The 25,033-nt window shown below is 45.4% G+C and overlaps 1 protein-coding gene across 3 annotated transcripts in view; it reads left to right on the top strand.

Moving 5' to 3' along the window:
- Nucleotides 1-20,649, top strand: part of LOC115087340 (zinc finger protein 10-like) — a 49,467-nt gene extending 28,818 nt beyond the window's left edge. Inside the window, exons 4-7 of one of the 3 annotated variants that reach the window (XM_029594435.1) lie at nt 597-710; nt 1,847-1,954; nt 8,816-8,923; nt 10,150-12,126. In XM_029594435.1, coding sequence (XP_029450295.1) covers nt 597-710; nt 1,847-1,954; nt 8,816-8,923; nt 10,150-11,075 — 1,256 coding nt within the window. In that variant the 3' untranslated portion in view covers nt 11,076-12,126. Of the gene's footprint in view, nt 1-596; nt 711-1,846; nt 1,955-8,815; nt 8,924-10,149; nt 12,127-20,420 lie in introns of those variants that run through there. The other 2 variants (XM_029594437.1, XM_029594436.1) reach the window with 2 other exon arrangements.
- Nucleotides 20,650-25,033: the final 4,384 nt, after the last annotated feature.

The following is a 25,033-nucleotide window of genomic DNA, read 5'->3' as shown; positions in this document are numbered from 1 at the left end:
GAGGAGGCAGAGCGGTAGCAGATAAATGTTAAATAGGGTAGGGGAGAGGGAAGAGCCTTGAGGGACTCCCAAGTTTGAACTGATAGATTGTGATTCTTTGTTATTGATTTTTACCTTAAATGATCTATTGCTGAGGAAAGAGCGGAACCAGTCTAGGGCTGTGCCTGAGATGCCAATCTCAGCTAATTGGTTGAGAAGGATTGAATGGTTAACCGTGTCGAAAGCCACCGACAGGTCGAGGAGAATAAGTAAGTGTGGTTGTCTTTTTTTCTGAGCTCAGTAGAACGGAATCCATGAATGAAATCAGAAGGGATTCTGTGTTTCGGGATTTACGAAATCCGTATTGTGATGGAGCCAGTATAGTATTATCTTCCAGGTAATCTGTGAAGTAAAGTGCACAGTACCTGCATGTGAAATACAAAATCTGTGAAAACATGTGAAAAACATGTGAAAAACATGTGAAGTACAAAATCTGTGAAGTAAAGTACACAGTACCTGCATGCTTTCACTTTGAGAACTTGTGAAAATCAGCCCATACAGTTTGAAAATTGCTCCCAGTGCCTCAGGGAAATTTTCTACATGTTTTCTTTTTGCAGGTCTTCCAATTGTAACATCTGTGTTCTCACTGAGCATTAAACAAGAGGAAGATCTGATCTTCATGGATCCACCTAAATTAGAGACAACTGAAGAGAGTCAACCCTCTGTAACAGGCAAGTACTTTGCTACAGGACCATATCTCTCCAGTGTTGCATACACTGCATTGGCTCCCACTTTCATGGAGAAGTAAGTTTAAAGCCCTTACATCAATCTTTAAGGCACAACATAATATGCTTCCTCTGGGCATTTTGACAACTATCCAAAAATACCAACCCATGGGATTACTTCGCTTGTCAATACAAAATCTCTTAAATGTTCCTTTGGCTAACAGAATCAAGAAACCATAGGTTCAGAAATCCTGGGCCAATTATATAGAACAGTCTACCAGAACAGATTAGGGTAGGAAAAGACTACCTGAAGTTTAGGAAGTCTCTTAAAACACACTTTTTCTGTAGGGCCTTTGTTAATGAGTTGCCCTAGAGGATGTGGGGCTGTATCTGGACCAGCTTAAGGAAGGTGATTATTGGGAACATGAATTGGATGTTTGTTTTATGTTAATTATGTCAGTCTATTGACGTTTATTGTCTTTTGTGATACAATTGTGTATGTATTGTGATCCACCAAGATTCGTGGATTGGTGGAATACAAATAATTTAAAATAAATAAGTATAAAATTCCTCCTGGACATCTTTACTCACTATTAGATTATAAGATCTCTAGGGAAGGTATCATCCTTATTCAATGAAGTTAATGGAACAAGAGGACAAACAGAATATTTAAATAAAACATAAGAGGAGCTTGCATTATTTATAGTAAGAAAACAGGAAGATTAGAAATGTAAGGAAACAGAGAGCATTCTGTTGTAGTTTAACCAAAATTAATCCTTAAATATGGGCAGCTTAAAGAAAGATCTTTATTTAAATAAAGTCTGGGATATTCCAGAGAGTGCGGCATTACCAGCAAGGCAATTCAGAAGCAGTCTCAGGGAGCATTGTTTATACATTAAATCCAATTTACACATCAAAGAGCTAGGTTGTTTTCTTAACATTTTCCCACTCCTGTATTAAAGTGATCAGGGTACTGCTAGAATAATTTCTGATGATAATCAGCACAGTAGCACCCCTCCATTCTAAGCTCTACACTGGTGGCAGTGGCTATGAGAGCAGTATAACTGAGCTCACTTGCATTGATAATACTTGATTTGGGGTACATTTTCTAATCATATTTTAACCATCTTTTCCCATAACAGGCTTCCCAAATGTCAAACCTGACATTTTAATCCAATTTAAGCAAGAAGAATTCAAGACTGAACCCCATGAATCTGAACTAAGAGGAAACCTCCCAATCACAGGCACATGTGAGTAGCTGCATGAAGCAGGTGATGTAGCTTGGATTAAAGCTAATGATGAGCTGATACAAACATTTCTTACAAGAAAGGTGCCTCCTCTGAGCTAGACGTAGTGAGAACGAAGCATTATAATCAGGTATTCCGACTTCGCAATCTTAGTTGCAGGGAACACTTTTTTGTTCTATTTCTTTTATTTCTGCTTTTTAGCATTTTCAATTCTATGTTTTTTGCCTTTCATTCTTTTCTTCTCCATTTCCCTCTCTCATCCTTTTCCACTACTAAATTATAGCCTATCTTTCCAAAGGCACCTCCTTTCCCCTTTCTAATATTTTATTCTTCTCCCCTCTTTAGTCTCTTGGAGTGGTAGAGATTGCAGAGATGGACAGACTGGATGGGCTATGTAGATAGTCTTTTTCTGCTGTCATGTTTCTGTGCTTCTTCTATCTTTCTCTCCTCTGTCTCCTTGCCCTCTTTCCTTCTTTCATCACCTCCTGTCTATCATTTTCTATGAGATTTTCCATCCATTGCTCTTCCATTCCAAAATGCTGATCCTTCATGCTCCCCGTTCCTCCCTTCCATCCGCAGGTGTTTTTGTTTTATGTGAGTTGTGCACGCTGGCAGATAAAAGGAGAAAGGCAAGATGGCCCTCCCTGGCGGCAGCAGGGAGGAGGGATGTAGAATGAAGGAAGGAAAAAGTAATGTCCACAGATTTGGAGATAGAGTAGTACAGTCCTGGGCAATGGGAATTACACAGAGTGAGACCACAGCTGAGAAATCCGGTAGTGGCCCGCGGAGCAGGGTATGCCGAGGATGTCTGTACAGTAGATGTTGAAGAACTGGTGAGAGAGGCCGGAACCCGGAAGTGGCTCCTGTAGATGGTGTATAGGTAGAGCAGGAAAGCCAAATGGCTTCTACTGAAGAAAGGCGGTAGTGGCCCGAGGGTCGGGGTACATCACGTGGAATCCACAATACAGTTCGTATGGTAAAAGTCAGTAGAGGTACTCACAAGAGATGGTTCCAGGAGAGAGAGAGACCTGAGAAGCAGGTCTAGTAGCAGACAGGCAGGAAGGTCCTCCGAGGAGCAGATAGCTGAGAACGCAGGGGAGCCCCCGAGGAGCAGGTACTCAGAGTGTCCGGATGCCAAAACCAGGTCAGGAACAGGAAGTCCTTGAATGTGGAGAATTCAGCAAGATGGAACTCTTTGCTAACTCGAGGAAGGCAAGGGCTGGTCAGATTAAATACACTAGAGGGTTGACGTAATCGGGCGGGGATGCCCCCAAGGTTCCCACCATGACTTGTTCAAATGAGGACCTTGCACGAGCATCTAGGTAACTCCGGGTCCAAGATGGCGGTCGGCAGCACCTACGCTATCCTGGGAACACCGGAGAGGTCAGCGGGGACTGGCAGAGACCGCCATTCTTCCCAGACTTGATGGAGCAGGGAAAAAAGAGGTGAGCATGAGAGGTCGACACCTGGGTTTTACCTCCCCTCCAGCAGATGGAGACAGAAGATTTGACTGACACTGTCCTATACCATGAGGTGCCACCTGCAGTCCGTCATTATTTCTCTGTCTCCAGCAGATGGTGGAGGTACAAAACCTGCAGTCTGATTGAAAAAAGGGGGAAAAAGAAAAGTTTGACGGCATAAGATTCTACAGGCTCCCAGGAGGTAGTCAGGTCCTGGTGGGACCATCCCCCTGGTAGTTGAGGCATTTGAGCAGAGGGTCGGATTCCTTCAGATGCTCACTCTCTTGTTGACCGGTCAGGGTTGATACCGGGGAGCCCTATTCACTCAGCCTGAGAGAGATCTCTTTGAGCCTGCAGCTTGTTCTCTTGGTAAAGTTTAAAAAAAAAAGGTCAGGAAGAAAAAGAGCGGGTAGGCAGAGCGGTGGCTGGGGTCCCATTTGTGACCGTTGTGGAGGCTCTCTCTCTCTCTCTCTTTGGCCCCCCGGTGTCTTTCTTCCGCTGGTTTTGTCGTCCCCCCCCTGCCCATTTCGCTTCCACCCACCGCCCCCAATGCCACATGGTTTGGCCTGCTCCACTTCTGAGGATGTGCACGCAACCACTCCTGGGGGGGGGAGGGAGACAATCATCACACCAGGCGCCTGGGAGGCTCTCCTCGGCACGGCAGCCCCCAGAGGACCCATGGTTCTAGGTGCCCTCCCCTGTGGGGAGGGCAAACAATCATTGCGCCAGAGCCTGGGAGGCTCTCCTCAGTGCAGCAGCCCCCGGTAGGCCCATTCCCGTTTAGTGCGGGAACGGAGGCCATTTTGGCTGCCTTTGCTTCTCCCACGCTGACTGCGGGGGTTTCCCTCCTCCCTTATCTTTGCAGGCTGGTGCCTCCAGAGGGGGCCAAATTGCGGGGGAGCAGAATGGTTTTTTTTCGATGGGCACCCTGGGGAGGCTTTAGATTCTTCTTCCTCCTTCTCCTCTGTTTTTATTCTCCTGCTGCAAAAGGCCTTTATGTCCAGAAGATCTACTAAGAGACATGGGGAAAACGGGGCTCCCTTCCAGGTGGTTAAGAAGTCCAAAGCCTCTGAGAAGGCGGGGGTTTCGGCTGCCAAGAAACTTAGGACCTTGGAGTAGGAGGGGGTCAGGAGGTTGAAAGGTTTCCAGTGACCCTTGGTAGCCCAGCCCACGGTGGATTCCTCTTCTGCAGCTTCAGCCCAGGATGACCCGCTTGCCCAGGATCCTCAAGGAATGGCCTGCAGTTCTGGAGGAACTGAGTATCGAGGCTCCTCAGGAGGGCGCTCAATTGGTGGTCGTAGCTCCATGGGGAATGGGATACTCCAGACACAGCACTCAAGGTCTGTCGGGGATGGACAAGTTATACCCTCTCCCAGAAGAGGCGCTTGACCTTTTCAGGGTCCCTAAGCTGGATGCTGCAGTCTTAGTGGTTACTAGGAAGACTACTATCCCAGTGTCTGGCGCCGCAGCATTTAAGGACCTTCTGGATAGGAAGCTTGAACGCTATCTCAAGAAGATATTTGAGGTCTCTGCTATGGAAGCTAGCACAGCTATGTGTAGCAGCTTTATGTTAAGAGCGGGTCTTCGCTGGGTGCAGAAATTGCAAGGGGATAAGCCCTTGGCAGCTTCGGACTCACTTCAGGCAGATCGGCTGGAAGCCGTGGCAGTTTACAATGCAGTCACATTGTATGATCTACTTTGAACCTCAGCTAGGACCATGATATCAGCTGTTTCCGCTTGCAGGCTCCTCTGGTTGAGGAATTGGTCGGCGGACGCCTCCTCCAAAGCACAACTGGGTTCTTTACCCTTTGCGGGAAAGTTGGTAGTTGGCAAGGATTTAGAGGAAATGATCAAATCCCTTGGAGAGAATAAGGTGCATCGGATTCTTCCTCAAGGCAAACTTCAGGCAGTCAGCAGTCATGGGATCAGTCTTTCGCGGCTGTCGGTCTAGCAGAGACCAATCGTTCCATGCCATGGGGGGAGCAAAATCTTCCCAATGAGGCGAGGCCGGCCCACTCCTCTGTTCCATTGATAGGGGGCCGACTGGCTCTTTTTTTACGAGGAGTGGGCCAAAATCACGTCTGACCAGTGGGTCTCAGACATAACAAGGCAAGGCTTCACCTTAGAATTTGCTCGGTCCCTCAGGGATAGTTTTTCTTGTCTCTTCGTGCTCTTACGAACAAAAGAAGTTGGCAGTGTGAGACATCGTCCATCGCCTCAGCAAGTTGGGAGCCATCGTGCCGGTGCCTTGTGCAGAGTGTAAGGCAGACTGATATCCCATCTACTTCATAGTGCCAAAGAAGGAAGGCTCCTTCCGGCCCATTCTTGATTTGCAGGTGGTGAATAAGGCGTCCCAGGTACCACGTTTCCGCATGGAGACTTTGCGGTCAGTAATTGCAGTGGTCTACAAGGGAGAGTACCTAGCATCCCTGGACTTGTCAGAGGATTACTTGCACATAGGAATTCAGCCCAAACAACAATGGTTCATGATTCTGGGAGAACATTTTCAGTTTTGCACCCTGCCTTTTCGGCCTAGTGTCAGCGCCCAGTATGATGGTAGTGGTGGTGGCAGCCCTCCGGAGGGAGTGAGTGCTGGTGCATCCTTTCTGGATGGCTGGCTGATTCTGGTGAAGCCAGTCTCTCTATTGGGAGGCATCCTGCATCTCTTGCAGTCCTTGGGCTGGACGGTCAATTTGGCTAATAGTCACCTGGTTCTCTCCCAGACCATGGAGTTCTTAGGAGCTTTCTTCGACACAAGGTTGGGCAAGGTTTTCCTCACTGTGGAGTGGATCCCAAGTTGCAATCCCAAGTTCACTCATTGTGGACCAAGCGCCTGCCCAGGGTCTGGGATTACTTGCAAGTCCTTGGGTCAATGGCTTTCACCCTGCAGCTGGTTCCATGGGCCTTTGCTCATATAAGGCCTCTTCAATCAGTCTTAATATCCTGAAGGGACCCGATCTCCAAACAGTTTCAGCTACCACTTCCACTTACTGAGTCTGCGTGGTCCAGTCTCTCCTGGTGGCTCATCCCGGTCAAGCTTTGCTGACAGGTAGTCCTGGAAGTCACCTTTTGGGCGGTGGTAATCACAGATGCCGCATTCTATTGGAACAGATCGGTGCAGGGCCATTGGTCGATGGTAGAGTCCTCGTGGTCCATCAACCGGTTGGAAACCAGAGCTGTTCAACTTACTCTTCAGGCTCTTCTCCCCCTGGTGCAAGGGAGATCGGTGAGAGTCCTGTCAGGCGATGCAATAGTAGTGGCTTACATCAACCGTCAGGGTGGTTCTAAGAGCCGAGCAGTAGCCTTAGAAGCCCGGGAGCTGATCAGCTGGGCAGAAATGCATATGGAGAGAATCACAGCTTCCCATATTGCAGGCACGGACAACGTTCAAGCGGCCATCACCAGCTGGATCCCGGGGAGTGGGAACTGTCTGAGGAGGTTTTTCTCCTTATTTGCCGCAGGTGGATGGACCAGGCTGTGCATGGATTTTATGGCGTCATTACGCAACACCAGAGCCCCAAGATTCTTCAGCCGGCAATGGGAGACAGGGGCGGAGGGGGTGGACGCCCCGTGGCCCTTAATCGGCAAAGTATTGCGACGCATATAGGCTCATCCAGGCAACGTAATCTTGGTAGCTCTGGAGTGGCCGAGGCAGCCGTGGTTCCACGGATCTGATTAACCTGGCAGTGGACAGGCCCTTACTCTTTCATCTACTGCCAAATCTGCTGCGTCAAGACTCCATTTGTTTGGAAGAGGCAGATCGCTTTTGTCTAGTGTCCTGGCTTTTGAGAGGGAGCGTTTAAAGAATAATGGTTATTTGGATGCAGTAGTCACTACTCTCTAGCAGTCCAGGAAGACCTCTACTTCTCTGGTGTATGCTGAGTTTCGAGCCTTGGTGTTTGCTGCACAAAGTTGAGCCTACTCATGCCTCCGCGGGGGATGTTTTGGCCTTTTTTGCAGGATGGTCTCGTTAAAGGTTGATCCTTTAATTCCCTGTGAGTTCAGGTAGCGGCTCTAGGTTGTTTTCAGTAAGGTGCGAGGAGTTGACTTGGCGGCTAATCCAGACGTAGTATGGTTTCGGAATTCCTGCTCTTCCTGGAGCCTTAATGTGGTCCTGGGGGCTACGTGTGCGCCCCTGTTTGAGCCCTTGAAGTGGGCGACGCTTACGGACCTTACCTTAAAGATGATCTTCCTGGTGGCTATATCTTTGGCTCGAGCTTCAGGTCTTGTCGTGTAGGGAGCCCTTCTTATGGATTACGAATATAGGTGTGTCCTTGAGAATGGTTCCCTTCTTTCTTCCAAAAGTGGTATCCTCTTTTCCTTTGAATCAGTTGGTGGAGTTCCCATCCTTTCCAGCTTCGGATTCCCCCTCTCATCAGGCTAAAGACTTACGGAGATTGGACGTGAGATGGGCTCTGTTGCGTTAACTGGAAGTTATGAACAGTTTCCGCCTCTTGGATCCTCTTTTCGTGTTGTGGAGTGGCCCTAGAAGGGGGCACATGGCCTCTTGGGCCACTGTCGCATGCTGGTTGAAGGAGGCAATTGACTCAGCATACATTGCTCAGGGTTGTCCGACTCCAGTCTGTGGCGCATTCTACCTAGTCGCAAGTGGCCTCATGGGTCGAGTGTCAGCAAGTTTCACCACAGGAGATTTGTAGAGTGGCTACTTGGAAGTCTTACACACTTTAGCCAGTCACTATCTTTTGGATATCCAGGCCCCAGGTTCTGGGGGTTTTGGAGAAAGTGCGAGCGGGACTCTTGAGGACCCACCCTGGATAGGGAAGCTTTGGTACATCCCAGGAGTCTGGACTGATCCAGGTACATACAGGGAAAGGAAAATTGGTTCTTACCTGCAAAATTTTGTTCCTGTAGTACCACAGATCAGTCCAGAGTCCCGCCCAGTTCATGAAAGAGGAAAGGAGAGAGTCCGCTTGATCAATTATTAGGTTTTCTCTGCTCTGAGGAATGGCTCTGTTTTCCGGTCCCACCTAGGGTGGACAGGTCTTAGGTTTGCATGGTTTCTACATCCCTCTTCTTGTCTGGGGGACAAAATTAGTTATACTTAATGTTTGCTAGAGATTTTTTTCATCTGGCTTGGATACAGTTCAAGACTGACGGACTGCAGGTGGCACCTCATGGTATAGGACAGTGTCAGTCAAAACTTCTCTGTCTCCATCTGCTGAAGGGGAGACAAAACCCAGGAGTCTGGACTGATCCATGGTAGTACAGGAACGAAAATTAGCAGGTAAGAACCAATTTTCCTATAGCGGTGCTACAGAGCTTCTTTAACTCCTTCCACCAGGACACTTACATTTTAAAAGCTCTCAGATTTCCCACCACTTCAACATTAAGTCAACATCCAAGGCTGTTTAAACTTGAAGATATTTTCCCATTTTTCAAATAGGCAGCGAAAATTACAATCCTGACCCCACTCTAGAAATTGTGAAAATAGAAGAACCTCATCTTAGTGACCAGCTGGAGGGAGAAGAGGAGGATATTGATACCAAGAGAGGTGACAAAGAATTGTCATGTACTATGTAAAGGAATTTCTATGTGTGCTGTGCAGTGTTTCAGACTTCACACCTTAAGACGATAGCTTTTAAACAATTGTGCAAACGTACATGTTCGCGGTATGCCACAGCCGTTTTATGTTATAAAGTCGGCAGTGCACACATACATGTGCACACAATTTTATTTGGACGGGCGCATATGCACGCTTCTACCATGTAAGTGGAAGGACTTTGCTAGGTACGCAGGTCAATGCAAATACACGTTTCCCCCGTTTGTTCCCAGTTTCCCCCAGTAAAGGATAGGATTTCCAGACCCCCCCCCCAAGTTAGATAGCCTCCCTTCTACCATATGAGCCCCGACCCTTCAAACCCCACTGATGTGCCTGATATTATTATTTTAAAACGTACATGCCATAAACCCCGCTGATGTGCCTGATATTATTATTTTAAATCGTACATGCCATAAACCCCGCTGATGTGCCTGATATTATTATTTTAAAACGTACATGCCATCCATAGCAGAAGTAAAGATGTGGTAGGGGACCCTGGCGCGTGCTTGGGTGTGTAAGAATTTACGCTCACATTTCAGGTGACTTTCCCGGAATGCCAGTGTCCCGTCCATGCTGCGCACCGACCACGCCCCCCCCCCCATCCCTTTTTTAACGTTTTGATTTGTGTGCACACCAGGAGATACGCGTGTACTCGGGCGCTTCTTAAAATCCCTGCAGGGCGCACCGGCCCCAAGGTGCATATCCCTTGGCTTTGGCGCATGTAGGGCTTTTAAAATCCGCCTGCAATTCTGAATCCTGCTAATAATTTCCAGTTATGTTTTTAGCACCAAGACCTTAGGATTTGGATGTTTTATGCTCGCAGTCCTGGGGTTCAGCACATTGCAGAGTTTTCAGTTAGTGATTGTAATCAGAGTGAAGGGAACAATTCTTCCTGTGTAAGTACTTTACAGTGCTTGGTTATGGATCCTTGCTTTCCCTCGTGAAGGAAAATCCTGCAGGTATTGGAGGTATGGAAGAGATCGGACATGGTGTGTTACTTTTCGTTATGTGCTATTGCCAACCTGTACCTGTCTTCAAGCAATACCACTTCCTGTTATATCTCATATGGAGTCTTATCCTAACAAAGATCTTTAAAGAATAAGATGGGATATTTCCCCTTATATGTCCTTCTCCATAGCTATCAAACTAATGAGCATACTCTCATTTTTATCCAACAGATGATGGATTCAGGAAAAATAGTGAAATGCAAAGAATGTGTGATGGACAGCAGAGGGAGGAATGGAAACAGAGAGACAACTCCAGAGACAGCCCAGATCCTTTGGTTGACTGTGAAGGAGGTATCATCAGAGTAACATCACCTAGATTGGACAAAACAGCCCAAAAAGGAGAGAGATTAAATACTTGCACTGAACGAGAGAGAAATTCTAACCACTGCCCAAATCTTGTACAAACTCAGAGAATCAATAAAGGAGAGAAACCAAACACATGTCCTGAAAAAGGCAAAATTTCTAAACACTGCTCAAAACTTCTACAATCCCAGAGCCTCAATGAGACTGAGAGACTATTTCAAAGTGCAGATAATTGCCAAATCTTCACCATAAACTCACATTTTATTGAGCACCAAGAAATGAATCAATGTGGGAACAAATTCATTAAGAAGTCAAGTCAAGGATGGATCCAACAATATCGCAGAATTGAGAAAAAATGTACAACTTCTGAAGGTGACATAGAAATCCCTAAGGAAACAAACTTTATAGCACATAGATTACAATGTTATCAGTGTGAAAAATGCTTTGCTTGCAGAACTGAGCTGGAATGGCATATAAGACATCACTGCAGAGGAAGACCATTTAAGTGTACTAAATGTGAAAAAAGATTTACTAGAAAGTCCAACCTCACAGAACATGAAAATCATCACACAGGTTACAAGCCTTTTAAATGTAATGAATGTGAAAAATGTTTTACACGCAAATCACGGCTTATCATTCATCAGGTAATTCATACAGGAGAAAAACTATTTAAGTGTACTGAATGTGAGAAAAGCTTCAGTCTGAAATCCTACCTAAGAGAACACGAAAGGATCCACAAAAAACATTTGCATGTTGCAAATGTGACAGAAGATTCGGTTATAAATTCCAACTGAAAAAGGCATGGAAGGAAACACATTTGCACTCCCTTATAACTTTGGAATCATAGACCTGCTCCAGAAAGATCTTGAAAAATTGAATGTAAGTAGAAACTTCCTCTATGTCTACCAGGTAATATATAAAAATCAGTGTATGCCGAGATTGTACATCCCTAGAGCTGAAGGGGTATAGATCTTATAGAAATAGATAATACATATACAGAGCTACCGTTATAGACCTTCAAACATACTTAACAACCTCAACGGTCCAACTGCTCAAAACATGCTGAACTGCCACCAACTGTCTCCATGCTTAAATGTGGATAAATGATCCAATAAATAAAAATGAGTGAGAATCCACCAGAATGTGTAGGGAATGAAACAGCAAAATGTGCAAAACAGGAGAAAAACCTCTTTAAAGAATTAGACAAGCAAATGAAGAAAAACAAGTGGAGAATACAAAAAGATAATTCAGCAACCACAGATGGATCGCAGCCTGACACAGGAATGGATAAGGATAGAAACCTAAAGATGAGCGATTGATAATTACAGCATAGGACAGTGGTGATTCACAGCCAGCAAAGAAATAAAAGAGTAAAAAAAGACAAATGCAGACTCTGTTTTTATAGAACTGGAAAAAATGGTTACACATCTCATCGCTGGATACGACTTACTGATGTAAAAAAGCACATCAAGGTGGCACAGCTCATCCAGTGGAAACTGCGTGAATACTACAAAATCATTGTGCCAGAAAAACATGGGATTCACAATCTTAACCAGAACTCTAGAGAATGAAGAAGTTATGATTACCTGGGACATTCCTATTCCAACTGATTAAAAAGCTTCATGCTGGAAAATCAGACATTGCAGTAAAGGAGAAAAACACAAGCATGGCACCGCTAATAGAGTCAATACCACGTGACTATTCTGTGAAACATATGAAGAGAGAGAAAATCATTAAGTACCTAGACATATATTCAGAGACCAAGAAAATGTAGCAGAAAGATAGAGAAATAGTCCTGATTGTATCAGATGTTTCCAGTGTGATTAAAAAAAACATTGGAACATATTTATTTATTCTATTTATTTAACAGTTTTTCTATACCGTCGTTTGGAGAACCATCACATCGGTTTACAAAGCACACAGTAAAAATATTAAATAACAAAATTATAATTTCAAAGTGTTACTAAAAGTTCAAGTAAAATAATAAATAATAACGTCACAAGATAAAAATTATTATTTCAAATTGTTACTAATTGTTACTAAAAGTTCAAATAAAATAATAAAATAAATAATAACATCAGCAGATAAGACTTAAAAACATAAATATATAGTTATTAAGTCATTAAGAAGACATAAAAGAGATAAAATAAGAATAAAAGTATAAAATCATAAACATAGAATCATGACGGCAGAAAAAGACCATATGGCTTATCTATTCTGCTCATCCACACAACTGCTCACCTGAACAAACCCTACTATTCCCTCAGAGATCCCCTGGGCTTGTCTCTTTTTTTTTTTTTTAATTTGGATACTGTCATCATCTTTAACGCCCCTACTGAGAGGCTGTTCCATGAATCCACCAACCTTTCTGTAAAGAAAAGGTTTCTTAGATTACTCCTGAATGTACCCCCTTTCACCCTCTTCCTATGACCCCTCATTCCAGAGTGAAAGAGACTCAACTCCTGTGAATTTATACCTCTGTCATGATTCCCCTATCTTGTCTTTCCTCTAGGGGTATGCAAGTGTGTTCCCATATGCTTTACAATAAAGATCACTGATCAATTTAGTAACCACCTTCTGGACCAACTTCATCCGGTTTATATCATTTTGAAGGTGGGGTCTCCAGAATTGTACACATTATTCCATATGAAGTCTCAATGGGGACTTATACAGGGGCAATATCACCTTCTTTTTGTATGCTGACCATTCCTCTTCCTATGCACTCAAACATCTTTCTGGCTTTTGCTGTTGCCTTATCTGCCTGTTTGGCCACCTTAGGATCATCAGATATGATCATACCTGGATCCTGTTCTTGATTTCTGCATAGAAGAATTTCACCCGCTACACTGTACCATTCCCTTGGGGTTTTGCAGCCCCAATGCATAATTCTTCATTTTGTGGCATAAAATGTTAGCTACATAAACACATTTTAAAATATATTTGATTCTTTCATGTGATGATGTATATAAAATCTTAGCTACCAGACTCTAGACCATTCCTTGAGCTCCACTAAATCCCTAAGAATAAAAGCTTTGGCATACTGGGTCAGATCAAAAGTCCATCAAGCCCAGCATCCTGTTTCCAACAGTGGCCAATTCAGGTCATAAATACCTGGCAGGATCCCAAAGGGTAAATAGATTCCATGCTGCTTATCCCAAGAATAAGCAGTGGATTTCTGCAACTCCACCTTAAGAATGGTTTATAGACTTTTCCTCCAGGAAGTTGTCCATATTTTTTTTAAATGCAGCTACACTATCAGCTTTCACCAATGGCAATAAATTCCAGAACATAATTATGCATAGAGTAAAAAAATATTTTCTCCTATTAGTTTTAAATGTACAACTTAGTAACTTCATTGTGTGTCCTCTAGTATTTGTACTTTTTGAAAGAGTAAACAACTGATTCACGTTTACTCGTTCCACTTTACTCATTATTTTATAGAACTCTATCATATCCTCCTCAACCTTCTCTTCTCCAAGCTGAAGAGTCCTAACCTCTTTAACTTTTCCTCATAGGGGAATTATTCCATCTTTTGGTTGCCCTTCTCTGGACCTTTTCTAATTCTGATATATCTTTTTTGAGATATGATGACCAGAACTGCATACAATTCTGAAGATGAGGTCGCACCATGGAATAATACAGAGGCATTATGATATTCTATGTTTTATTCTCCATTCCTTTTCTAATAATTCCTAGCATTCTGTTTGCTTTTTTTGCTGCTGATGCAGACTAAGCAGAAGATTTCAACATATCAATGATGATGCCTAGATCCTTTCCCTGAATGGTAATTCCTAATGTGGAACCTTGCATTTTGTAGCTATAATTTGGGTTATTCTTCCCTAAGTGCATTTCTTTGCACTTGTCCACATTAAATTTAATTTGCATGCCCAGTCTCCCAGTTTTGCAAGGTCCTCTTGCAATTTCTCACAATCCTCTTATGGTTTAACAACTTTGAATAATTTTGTGTCATTGGCAAATTTGGTTATCTCGCTCATTGTTCCCATTTCCAGGACATTTATAAATATGTTAAAAAGCAGTGGTCCCAGAACAAATCCCTGGGGCACTTCACTTTTCACCTTTCTCCATTGAGAAAATTTAGCATTTAGCTGTTACGCCCGTCGGTCACAGACGGCTGCGACCGCTCTTGCTCACCTCCTTCTTTGCTTCTCTGTCTCCATGGGGTAGATTTGCAGCCTCCGCCAGCTGCCGACGACCTGCCTACCAGTCCCAGGTCTCCTGGGTTGGCACGGATGCTGCCGACCGCCATCTTACCATCGGGACCCTCTAGGCGCGCGCGCGCACGGGCCAGTCTTAACCACATCATGGCGGGAATATCAGGGGCATCCCCTACGGATGACGTCATCCCCCGTCCTGCCTATGGACGACTTGCCAAAGAGTTCCGTACTTGCCATATCCGCCTCGCTTCCTGAGGACCCTGTGTTCCAGTTCCTGCTTCCCAGTGTGGACGTCTCAGGTACCTGCTCCTTGGGGGTCCTCTTCTCGTTCTGGCTATCCGCTCCTCGGAGGGCCTGACGCCTGGGACTTTGCCTGCCCCGTTCCCCGGGGCTTCCCTGGAACCAGCACTGCTCTTTTGTGAGTTCTCTGCTCTGTGGACCACTTCCTACTCTACCAAAGACCTCCCTAGTGTACCCCGCACTGCGGACCATTATCATCTCGATGGAGGTATCCTTCGGAAACACCCGCTCTGCGGGCCTTACCAACTCTACCGAAGATCTCACTGGCGCACCCCACTTTGTGGACCGCTACCATCTCTACCAGAGACCCTCACTGGTGTACCCCACTACGCGGGTCATTACCATCTCTACTAGGACCTCATCTACGCACTCCGCTCTGCGGACCACTATCATCTCTACTGAGGACCTCACCGATGTACCCAGCTCTGCGGACCACTACATCTCTACTAGAGACTTCTTCGGTGTACCTCGCTCCGCGTGCCACTACCATCTCTACTGAAGACCTCACTGGTGTACCCCGCTCTGCGGACCATTACCAACTCTACGGAGGTGTTCCCTTTGGGTGTTCCTCATTTCACCGACCCTGTGCCTCTTGGGTCTATGAGACCTCCTCTCTGGCACTCCCCGCTCCGTGGGTAGTGCTTCTATCTCTTTAATAAAGATTCTAAGACTTTTTCTGTGTCTGATGTCAGCTGGGACCTTGCGTTCCAAAAGTGAGGCTCACAGGGCTCCTCCCTGTGGGCGGTACCACCTCTCACTTCGGCCCAGGGCCACTTACCAACTATCCTAACAGAATCCTAACAATTACATCTTACAGGTAAACCAAGATTTGTTTCAGTTCCGCTGAATCATCAACTTTGAATATTATTTGTGGCATGGATATCTGTCTTACATCTTCCTCAGTGAATACCAAAGCAAAGAATTCATTTTGTCTCTCTGCTATGGCTTTGTCATCCCTAAGTGCCCCTTTTACCCCTTGATCATATAATGGTCCAACAGGCTTTTACTTTGAATGTACCTGAAAAAGATTTTATTATGAATTTTTGATTCCATGTCAAGCTTCTTTTCATATTCTCTCTTTGCCTTTCTTATCAGTGCTTTGCATCTAACTTGCCAGTGCTTATGCAATTTCCTGTTTTCTTCATTCGGATCCCTTTTCCATTTCTTGAAAGATGTTCTTTTAGCTATTAGAGCCTCTATTATCTCACCTTTTATCCATGCCGGTAGTCGTTTAGCCTTCCTTCCTCCTTTTCTAATGCGTGGGATACATCTGATCTGGACTTCCAAAATGGTATTTTTAAACAAGGTCCAAAGCTTATGTAAACTCTTAACTATGTAGCTGCTATTTTCAGTTTTTTTCCTAACCATTTTCCTCATTTTATCATAGTCACCCTTTTGAAAGTTAAATGCTGCCACAGTAGATTTCTTTAGTGTCCTCCCTCCAATTAAGTCAAATTTGATCATGTTGTGATCGCTATTGCCAAGTGGCTCCAACACTGTTATCTTTCACACCAAATCCTATGTTCCACTAAGGACCAGGTCTAAAATAGTTTCCCCTCTTGTTGGTTCTTGTACCAATTGTTTTCTCAAGTATATATTTATTTCATCTAGGAACTTTACTTCTCTAGCATGTCCTGATTTGACATTCACCCAGTCAATACTGGGGTAATTGAAATTACTCATTACTACTGTGCTGCTGATTTTGTTAGCTTCCTTAATTTCTTTTGGCATTTCATTATCTGTTCATTCTGGTGAGATAGACGGTAATACACCTCCACTGCTATTTTTCACCTATAATTTCTATTCATAAAGATTCAACATTGCATTTGTTTCCTATGACTCAATGCCCTCTTTAATATATAGTGCCACCCCTCCACTAATTTGATCCATCCTAGCATTTCAATATAATTTGTACCCTGAGAAAAACAGTGTCCCATTGGTTATCCTTCTTCCACCAGGACTCTGAGATGCCAATTACTGTATATCTACCTCTTCATTCAGTGATATACACTCTACGTTTCCCATCTTATTTTTTTGACTTCTAGCATTTGTGTACAAAATATTGTTTTTGTTTAAATTTACAACCTGCTTATTAGCTGACAGGGATAATTTTACTTAAAGGCGCTTGGGCCACCTTAGCATTTATTGCAACATTTCTAGTGGGATGCCCTAATTTTCCTGTTCTGTTAGCATCCTTCCAAACCATGTGCTTCTGAGTGACTGTTGGCTTTCCCCAATCAGCAGCCCAGTTCCTTGCATTTTCCATACCATTCCTGGCTGTCTACCATTTTGGTGCGATCTACAAAAAGACAAACTTTTCGCAATATCACCTACAAATATATTGAAAAGAAATGGTCCAAGGACTGATCCCAGTGTCACAGCACTAATAATGCCCCACTTCTCAGAGTGAACTCCATTTACCATTACAATTTGTCATTTCCCACTCAACCATTTCTTAATCCAAGCATTCATTTTAGAGCCTACACCAAGGGCACTCAGTTTATTTATAAGTTGCCTATGTGGAACGGTGTCAAAGGCCTTAACAGAAATCCAAGTAAACTACATTTAAACTAAGTGATCACCTGGTTAAAGAAATTGATCAGATTTGTTTGACAAAACCTATCTTTGGATAATGCTATGCTGCCTTGAATTTTGTAATTCCAGAACCTGCACTGTCCTCTATTTTAGCAGCAATTCCATTAATTTGCCCACCACAGAAGTTAAACTAGCCAACTTGCAGTTCCCAGCCTCCTCCTTACTTTCACTTTTGTGATGAAGAACCACATTCACCTGTCTCCAGTCCTCTGAAACTGCTCCTGGCTCAAAGAAACATTGAAACTGTCAGCCAGCAGAGCTGACAGAACTTCTCTAAGTTCCCTTAATACCCTCAGATATATATCCTAGTCAGCCCCATTGCTTTATTTACTTTCTGAAAATTGTTTAAAGTTCACCTCACTTCCAGTCTTTTTAGTTCTGTTTTCTATAGTTTACTCCTGCTCTTCCTTGATGAACACTGAACTGAAAAATTTGTTAAGCACTTCTGCTTTCTTCCTTCCCTTCTCGTCTGAGTCTCACAATGCCGCTTTTGCACGTCCTCCTATCACTAACATATCTAAAACAAACTTACAGTAAAAAACAGGGAAGGGGGGTATTTGCTATTTTCACTCCATTTGCATCTTCACTATCCTGGCATTTTTCTCAGGTCTTTTTCCTTTTCCAGATATTGTTGCCTGTCTTCTTCTTTCTGCAGTCTCTTTTCCTTTATGAACAATAACCTTTTTTTTCCATACTTTTTCAGCTAGAAAATTTTTCCTCTTAGACTGCTGCTGCTCAGACCACCCCAACACAGTGCGGGAGCCCCATCAGCCGGTTGTAACCGGGCCACCACGTGCAGCACGCAGTTACAGGTGGCCTTTGGGCAGGGAGCCGCAGGCCCACTTATGAAGAGAGGGACTGGATTAAAGCACAGTGTAATCTGCTGTGTCCTCAGGTCTCATCTCCTCCTCCCCTGTCCCATTGTTTCACAGGAGAATATGGGGTTGGACCAGACACAGGCAGCCGCAATCTATGATCCCAGGATTTGGATTCAGCTAAGGGCACAGTAGGGGAGGAGGAAGGAGGCATTCTAGCCTTGAGCACAATTAGGGAGCTGTAAGTGATTGATGGGGAGAGGTGAAGAGGGGGTGAATGCTAGTGATGCAAGAGGGGTGGTGGGAGAAGGGATAAATGTTGGGGGAAATGAGAAGGAGGTGGAAGTTGGGGGAGGTGAGGAGAAGGTTGGAGGGGAGATTGTTGGAAGGGAGCATGAGAAGGGAAGGTGAATGCAATTTCCTCCCCCATCTCTCTGAAATCAGCAATGCAGACTTGGGTCTTTTGAGGCACCAAGAGCGAGCTAGGTTATGGGGGTGCATGAAAACATGTGGGAAATGTGTGGGGATATACATGGGCACAGTATCTGGTGAGGGGTTGCAAAGAAACCTGGTGGTAATGAAGTGTGAGAGAGAGGGCCCAAGGGAAAGGGTCTGCGTGACAGAAAGCTAGAGGTGGTGGGGGGAGAGAAGAGAGCCAGGGATGATCTGGGTGTGGGGCAGAGGTGATGATGGAGCAGGTAAGAGCGACTCAGAGGTGGCAATGGGGGTAAGGAGGGTGGCAGAATTAGAGGCAATAAAGTGCAGGATGGTGACACAAAGCGAGAGGTGTAGGAGAGCCAAAGGTAGTAATTGGGACAAGAAAGGGTTTAAGAGAGAGAGGAAAAGAGGAACGATGGGGAATTAGTGTGTGAGAGTCAGAAGGGGTGATGGAGAAGCATGTTCGATAAGAGCCAGTGAAGATGACATTGAGGGAGGAAGGAGTAGAGGGGGAGGGTATGCAAGGGAATGACTGGAACGCGCATCAGAGAAAGTGATGTGGAGAAGTATGAGTAGGAATAATAGAGGGTAAAGGAGACAAACAAGGGGATGGGAGAATGTGAGAGGAGATGAATGAAATGAAATAGTTGAGAGGGGTTGAGACAATCAATGTGGGGATGATGGGCTGTGGTGAGAGAGGTATGTGTGTGGAGGCGGTGGCTGTTGGGGAAGAAGGGAGTCAGATGGAAGGAGGTTGATGGGGGGAGCAACCCAGTGAAGAGGAAATGGAGGGTAAGAGGTGTAATGGAGGGGAGAGTTAAAGAAGTGAAGTGTTGGGACAGGGAGAACTAGAAGGTGAAAGATGAAGCATAGAAGAGAAGTGAAGGAGAAGGAGGGATGTGATCCAAGTGTGAGGGCAGGGAGAGTAAAGTGAATAATTGTATACTACCTTTTTCTACCCTGAGTAGGGCTGTTACTGGTATAGTTCGTAAACATTGGCAGGCGTTGTCTTTACAACATGTGTTCCATGACCCATTGAGGTTCACATACCGTAGGGGCAGGAATCTTAGGGATAGATTAGTTCACACTGAATTTTTGACTGGGAGTATTCAGACTCGGTTGCCGGGACTCCATAGACCGTGTGGACACTGTACTATGTGTTGTCATACTGATACGCTGTCGTCCTTTGAGAACCCTGTAACGAAGAAAATGGTTCACTTGCGGGCTCTGTCAGACTGCATGACGCAAGGGGTGATATATGTGATAAAATGCCCGTGCCCTTTGTTATATGTTGGCAAAACTACCAGGATGGTGAAGACCCGCATTATTGAGCATTGTTCTAACATTAGGAACTCTCGGGAGAGTGAGCCCCTAGTAGAACATTGGGAACATTTGTCACACTCCATCTCTGATCTTTTCTTCTTTGTGGTGGAAGTGGTCACACGCCCCTCCCGGGGTGGTGACTACTCAGAACACCTTGGTCGAAAAGAACAGAGATGGATCCACACATTAGACACTAATACCGTCAGGTCTTAACAGAGAACTTGAATGGCATTTGTTTGTCTGATTGCGTTTGGCGCCTTGGGGTCAGCAGAGGGTTTTGATTGGTTCGCTGGAGTCTCGTGATTGGCTCTCCCCTACGCGCCTTTACTCCGTTATGTTTAAAGGTCAGTTTGAACATTGGTTAGGCGCACTCCCTGCCACGTCTGAAATATTTACATTAAGGTATGAATTTTGTAATACTCTTGTCTGATTCTGGTCGGCTGTCTAGTCCATTGCTTAATACAGTCCCTGTATGTATGTACTTTCTTTTTAGATTCTTTTTGAAGCCCTATGTCCCTCCCGACGCAGCCTCGGCGAAACACGGGTCCGTGTCGGGGGACCCCTGTGTAAAGACTGTTGTTTAAAGTCAGTGGAGTTGCCGCATAACAATGTGATAATATAATAAATCCTTTGATGAACTTCTTTGGGACTACTACATTTACTTGCACTGTTGTGTGGATGGTAATTGAAATCTCCCATTATTATTGCACTGCCAAATTGGTTAGCTTCCCTGATTTCTCTTAGCATCTCATCATCTGTCTGACCATTTTGTTCAGGTGGATGGTAGTATACTCCTATCACTATACTCTTACCCAACACACATGGGATTTCCACCCATATAGATTCTACTGAGCATTTAGTCTCTTGGGATAGCTGGGTGGCTCCTCAGTAATTCTCTGCCTCTGGTTAGGTGTGGGTATGTACTGGAATAGCTGGGAACTATAAAAAAAATAAAATAAAAATAGAGAAGAGGTGAGGGATAGAACGCAAGGTAGGCTTGGACTCCAGGGAAACCTCCTTCTTACCCTTTGAAAAAAAAACAACCCTCGGAGTAGTCCTGAATAAGCCACGGTCTGCAGAGAGCAGTTCCAGGAGGGGGAGGCACGTGCTCTTAGGGAGCGATTGCCGTCCTTGGCCACAGCAGCAGACAACACGCTTCTCCCACTCCAGCGGCAAGACACGGACATGAGGGGCCAGAAATGCGCACAATGCAGAACAAGAAAACAAAGCTCCATCACGGGCTCCTTTTGCCCTCCCTGTGATAAACTTGAGTCACCGGAAAACAAGGTAAAGCAGATGATGAGGGGAGGGGTGGGCTGCAGGCAGATGCCCTGCTAACGTCAGCTCAGAGGGCCCATTGTGAGGGGATGCAGTCGAGGTGCAGGCATACCCTGTAATAGAGAGAAGTCCCGGCGGGGGGGGAAGAAGGCAAGACAGTGCAAGAAACTGAGTTTTCCACAGTCCATTTTACTGATGCACCAGGCCTATAAAGATATGAAAGCCAAAAGGAGGACTGTATTAGTAGGCCCCTCAGGAAGCGGTTCCCCATTGGACTCACAAGCACCAGGTTTAAAGAAACCTAGGACAGAGGGAACTCCCCTGTCGCTCCCCTTGCCCTTCCCTGGTGGCTTGGACAGTGATGCAGAATATTTAGAACTCCCAGAGTAAGCTCCTGTGAAAGAGGAGGTGAGTAAAGGAGGAGCAGCAGTGAGGCTGTTTAGGAAAGAAGAACTGAGCCTCCTAATAGTAAAGGTTATGCAAGCCTTAAGCCTGCAGGTGTCAGGCAAGGATAAGGAGGAGAAAAAGGATGTGCAAGGAATTCCCTTCCTTAGAGATATAAGGAAACCAGCAAAAGCCTTCCCCCTCCACCCTTCGATAGAGTAGATGATCAAGGGGGAATGAGTCATGCCTGATTCAGCCCTGAAGACCAGATTCTTAATTGACTGCCTCTACCTACTACAGTAGGGGGAGGTAGATAGATTACTAAAGGTTCCGAAGGTAGACGCCCCAGTGGCAGCAATGTTGAAGGAGACGACTATACCTGTAGAAAGTGGCACCTTCTTAAGAGATGCACAGGATAGAAAAGTGGAAGCTTCTTTGAAGAAAGCATTTGAGACAGCCACTTTGTCTTTACAAGCAGCCGTATGTGGCGACTATGTAGCCAGGGCATTGGTCAAATGGTTCCAGCAGCTCCAGGAAGAAATGCTAGGTATAGCAGAGAGCCCTGGAGATAATATGACCAGAATAGAGTCAGGGACCACCTTTCTGGCAGTTGCATTTTATGATCTGATCAGAACTTCAGCCAAGCAGATGGCATCGGTGGTAGTGGCAAGGAGGTTTTTGTGGCTCAGACATTGGGCGGAAGATGCACCCTCAAAATCAAGGCAAAGCATCCAGGCCTTCAAAGGGCGACTCCTCTTTGGGGAGGAATTAGATGCCCTAATGAAGAGCCTGGTAGATTCAAAGCCACAGAGACTCCTGGAGGATAGGCCCAGAGGTCCCTTAAGGACTTTTAAACAAGTCAAGGAATTTAGGGGGTTTAGGCAAGTGAGGGTCCTGGGCAGTCAGAGTTTTAGACCCCAGCTGAGACAGCCCTTTCAAGTAGTGGAGGGCTGGGTCAGAGACAAAGCCCCCAGAGCTCCCGGAGGGTTCAAAGGGGCTAAGTGATGGTCAGGGGGCCCACTCCAAACCTCCTCCAGTGAGTGGTTGCTTAATATAGTTTTTCAAGGAATGGGCCCAAGTCACCAGGGACAGGTGAGTCCTGGAGGTGATCCACCTAGGGTACTCCCTGGAGTTGGCTACCCCAGTACCAGAATTCTTTGTGGCATCTCCCTGCAGGTCACAAGAGAAAGGCAAGGCAATCAGAATGACCATAGACAAGCTGGTGGCACTAGAAGTGATAGTACCGGCACCAGTCTCAGAGAGGGGTTGTTACTCCCTATATTTTGCAGTCCTCAAGAAAGAAGGGATGTTCCGCCCAGTGTTAGATTTGAAAAGGGTGAACAGAGCCCTCAAGGTGAGAAAAGTCAGAATATAAACATTGAGGTCAGTCATTGGGGCAGTCAGAATGGGGGAATTTCTGACTGCTCTGGACCTAGCAGAAGCATATTTACATATCCTCGTCAGAGTATTGCATTACAGATACCTGAGATTCACAGCACTGGGGGACCTTTATTAGTTCAAAGCTCTGCCATTTGGACTAGACTTAGCACCAAGAACCTTTATGAAGATAATGTTAGTAGTGGCAACAGCACTAAGCAGGGAAGGTATTCCAGTGCACCCATATCTAGATGATTAACTGATTAGAGCCATGTCAGAGGAGAGCAGGAGCTTCACAAGGAGAGTGAGAACACTCCTCAAGGAGTTAGGTTGGGTAATAAACAAGCCCAAAAGCAATTTACTGCCAACCCAAAGGTTAGTTTACCTGAGGGCCCAGTTCGACACCGAGAGGGCAAAGATTTTTTAAGCAGAATAGGGAAGACAAACTGAGATATCTGGTGAGGAAGCTTATAGGGGCCAGGAAGCTGGCAACAAGAGATTACCTACAGGTGTTGGGGTTGATGGCAGCAACCCTAGAGGTGGTCCCATGGGCAACGGCTCATATACGCCCACTACAAAGAGCATGGCTCTCAAGATGGAACCCCAGCATACAGAGATATGGAGAAAGGCTCAGGCTTACCTCCAAGGTCATGGCCATCCTAAGTGTGTGGCTAGTAGAAGGCAACTTATTAGCAGGGGTCAATCTAGTTCTGGCAGACTAGATGACGTTAGCAACAGACGCCAACAGGTTAGGTTGTGGGGGGGGGGGGGGGGGGGCATTGCAAAGGACAGGTGGTGCAGGGCAGTTGGTCAGCCAAGGAGAGTGAGGCCTCAATGAACCTGTTGGAGCTGAGAGCAGTAAGGATGGCACTGAAATACCTAAGCCCCAGGGTCAAAGCAAAGCTGGTAAGAGTCCTTTCCGACAGCACCACAGAGGGGGCCTATATAAACAGGCAAGGAGGCATGTGAAGTTGACAGTTAGATGAAGAAGCGGAACAGCTAATGAGCTGGGCAGAAAAGAACATGGCAGGGTTAATAGCCAATTACATAACAGGGAAGGAGAATATACAGGCAGACTACCTCAGCAGGCATGCACTAGACTAGGGAGAATGGGAACTAGCAGAGAAAGCATTTTCAAGAGTAGGGAGGTGGGGAAGGCCAGAATGGGACTTGATGGCAATGGGAAGGTATACCAAGGCAGACACCAGGAACAGGAATCAAAAGGAGTAGATGCTCTAGCCCAACTGTAGCAGGTGGACCAGCTGCTATACGTTTTTCCACTACTACTCTTAATAGCAAGGGTACTGAAAAAAGCAGCAGAACACAGGGGCTGGATCATTCTGGTAGCCATAGACTGGCTACCAGAATGATCCAGCCCCTGGTATGCAGACTTAGTGAGGCTGAGCAGGGATGCATTTCTAAAACTAGGGAAAGCAGAGAGCCTGCTCGGGCAGGGCCCAGTCAGGAGGGGAAAGTCAGATCGTTATTATCTTACAGACTGGCTTTTGAGATGGACAAGCTAGAGAAAAAAAAGACTATTCAAGGGCAGTAGTAGCCACCTTGTTAAGGTCTAGGAGACACTCTACCTTATGAGGACATGATAGGATCTGGAAAGTTTCTGAAGAGTGGTGCAGAGGGAAAAAGGTCTCCCCAACCACAGCAAGAACAAGGGAAATATTGCAGTTTCTGCCGGATGGCCCTAAACTCTCTCAAAGTGCAGGTGGCAGCATTAGCCTGTTTTAGGGCCAGGTACAAGGAAGCTAATTTCTTGAGGGCAGTAAAATGCATGCGGCTTCCAAAGTACCAGGTAATACCTAAGTGAGACCTTAATGTAGTGCTTAGGGCCTTATCCAAGGCACCCTTTGAAACGCTCAGAGGGGCAAAATTAAAGGACCTCACTTTAAAGGCAGTCTTTCTTGTAGCAATATGGGCCAGCCCGGAGGGTCTCGGAGATCCTGGCCTTGACCTGTAGGGAGCCCTACCTGTCGATCCACATGCATAGATTAGTTATTCATCCTGTCCCATCCTTCTTACCTAAGGTGGTGTCAGAATTTCACTTTAATCAGG

This window comes from Rhinatrema bivittatum, chromosome 3 (assembly GCF_901001135.1).
Source record: "Rhinatrema bivittatum chromosome 3, aRhiBiv1.1, whole genome shotgun sequence".
NCBI lineage: Eukaryota > Metazoa > Chordata > Amphibia > Gymnophiona > Rhinatrematidae > Rhinatrema > Rhinatrema bivittatum.
The sequence above is the reverse complement of the archived record's forward strand: the minus strand, read 5'-3'. Positions and strand labels throughout refer to the sequence as shown.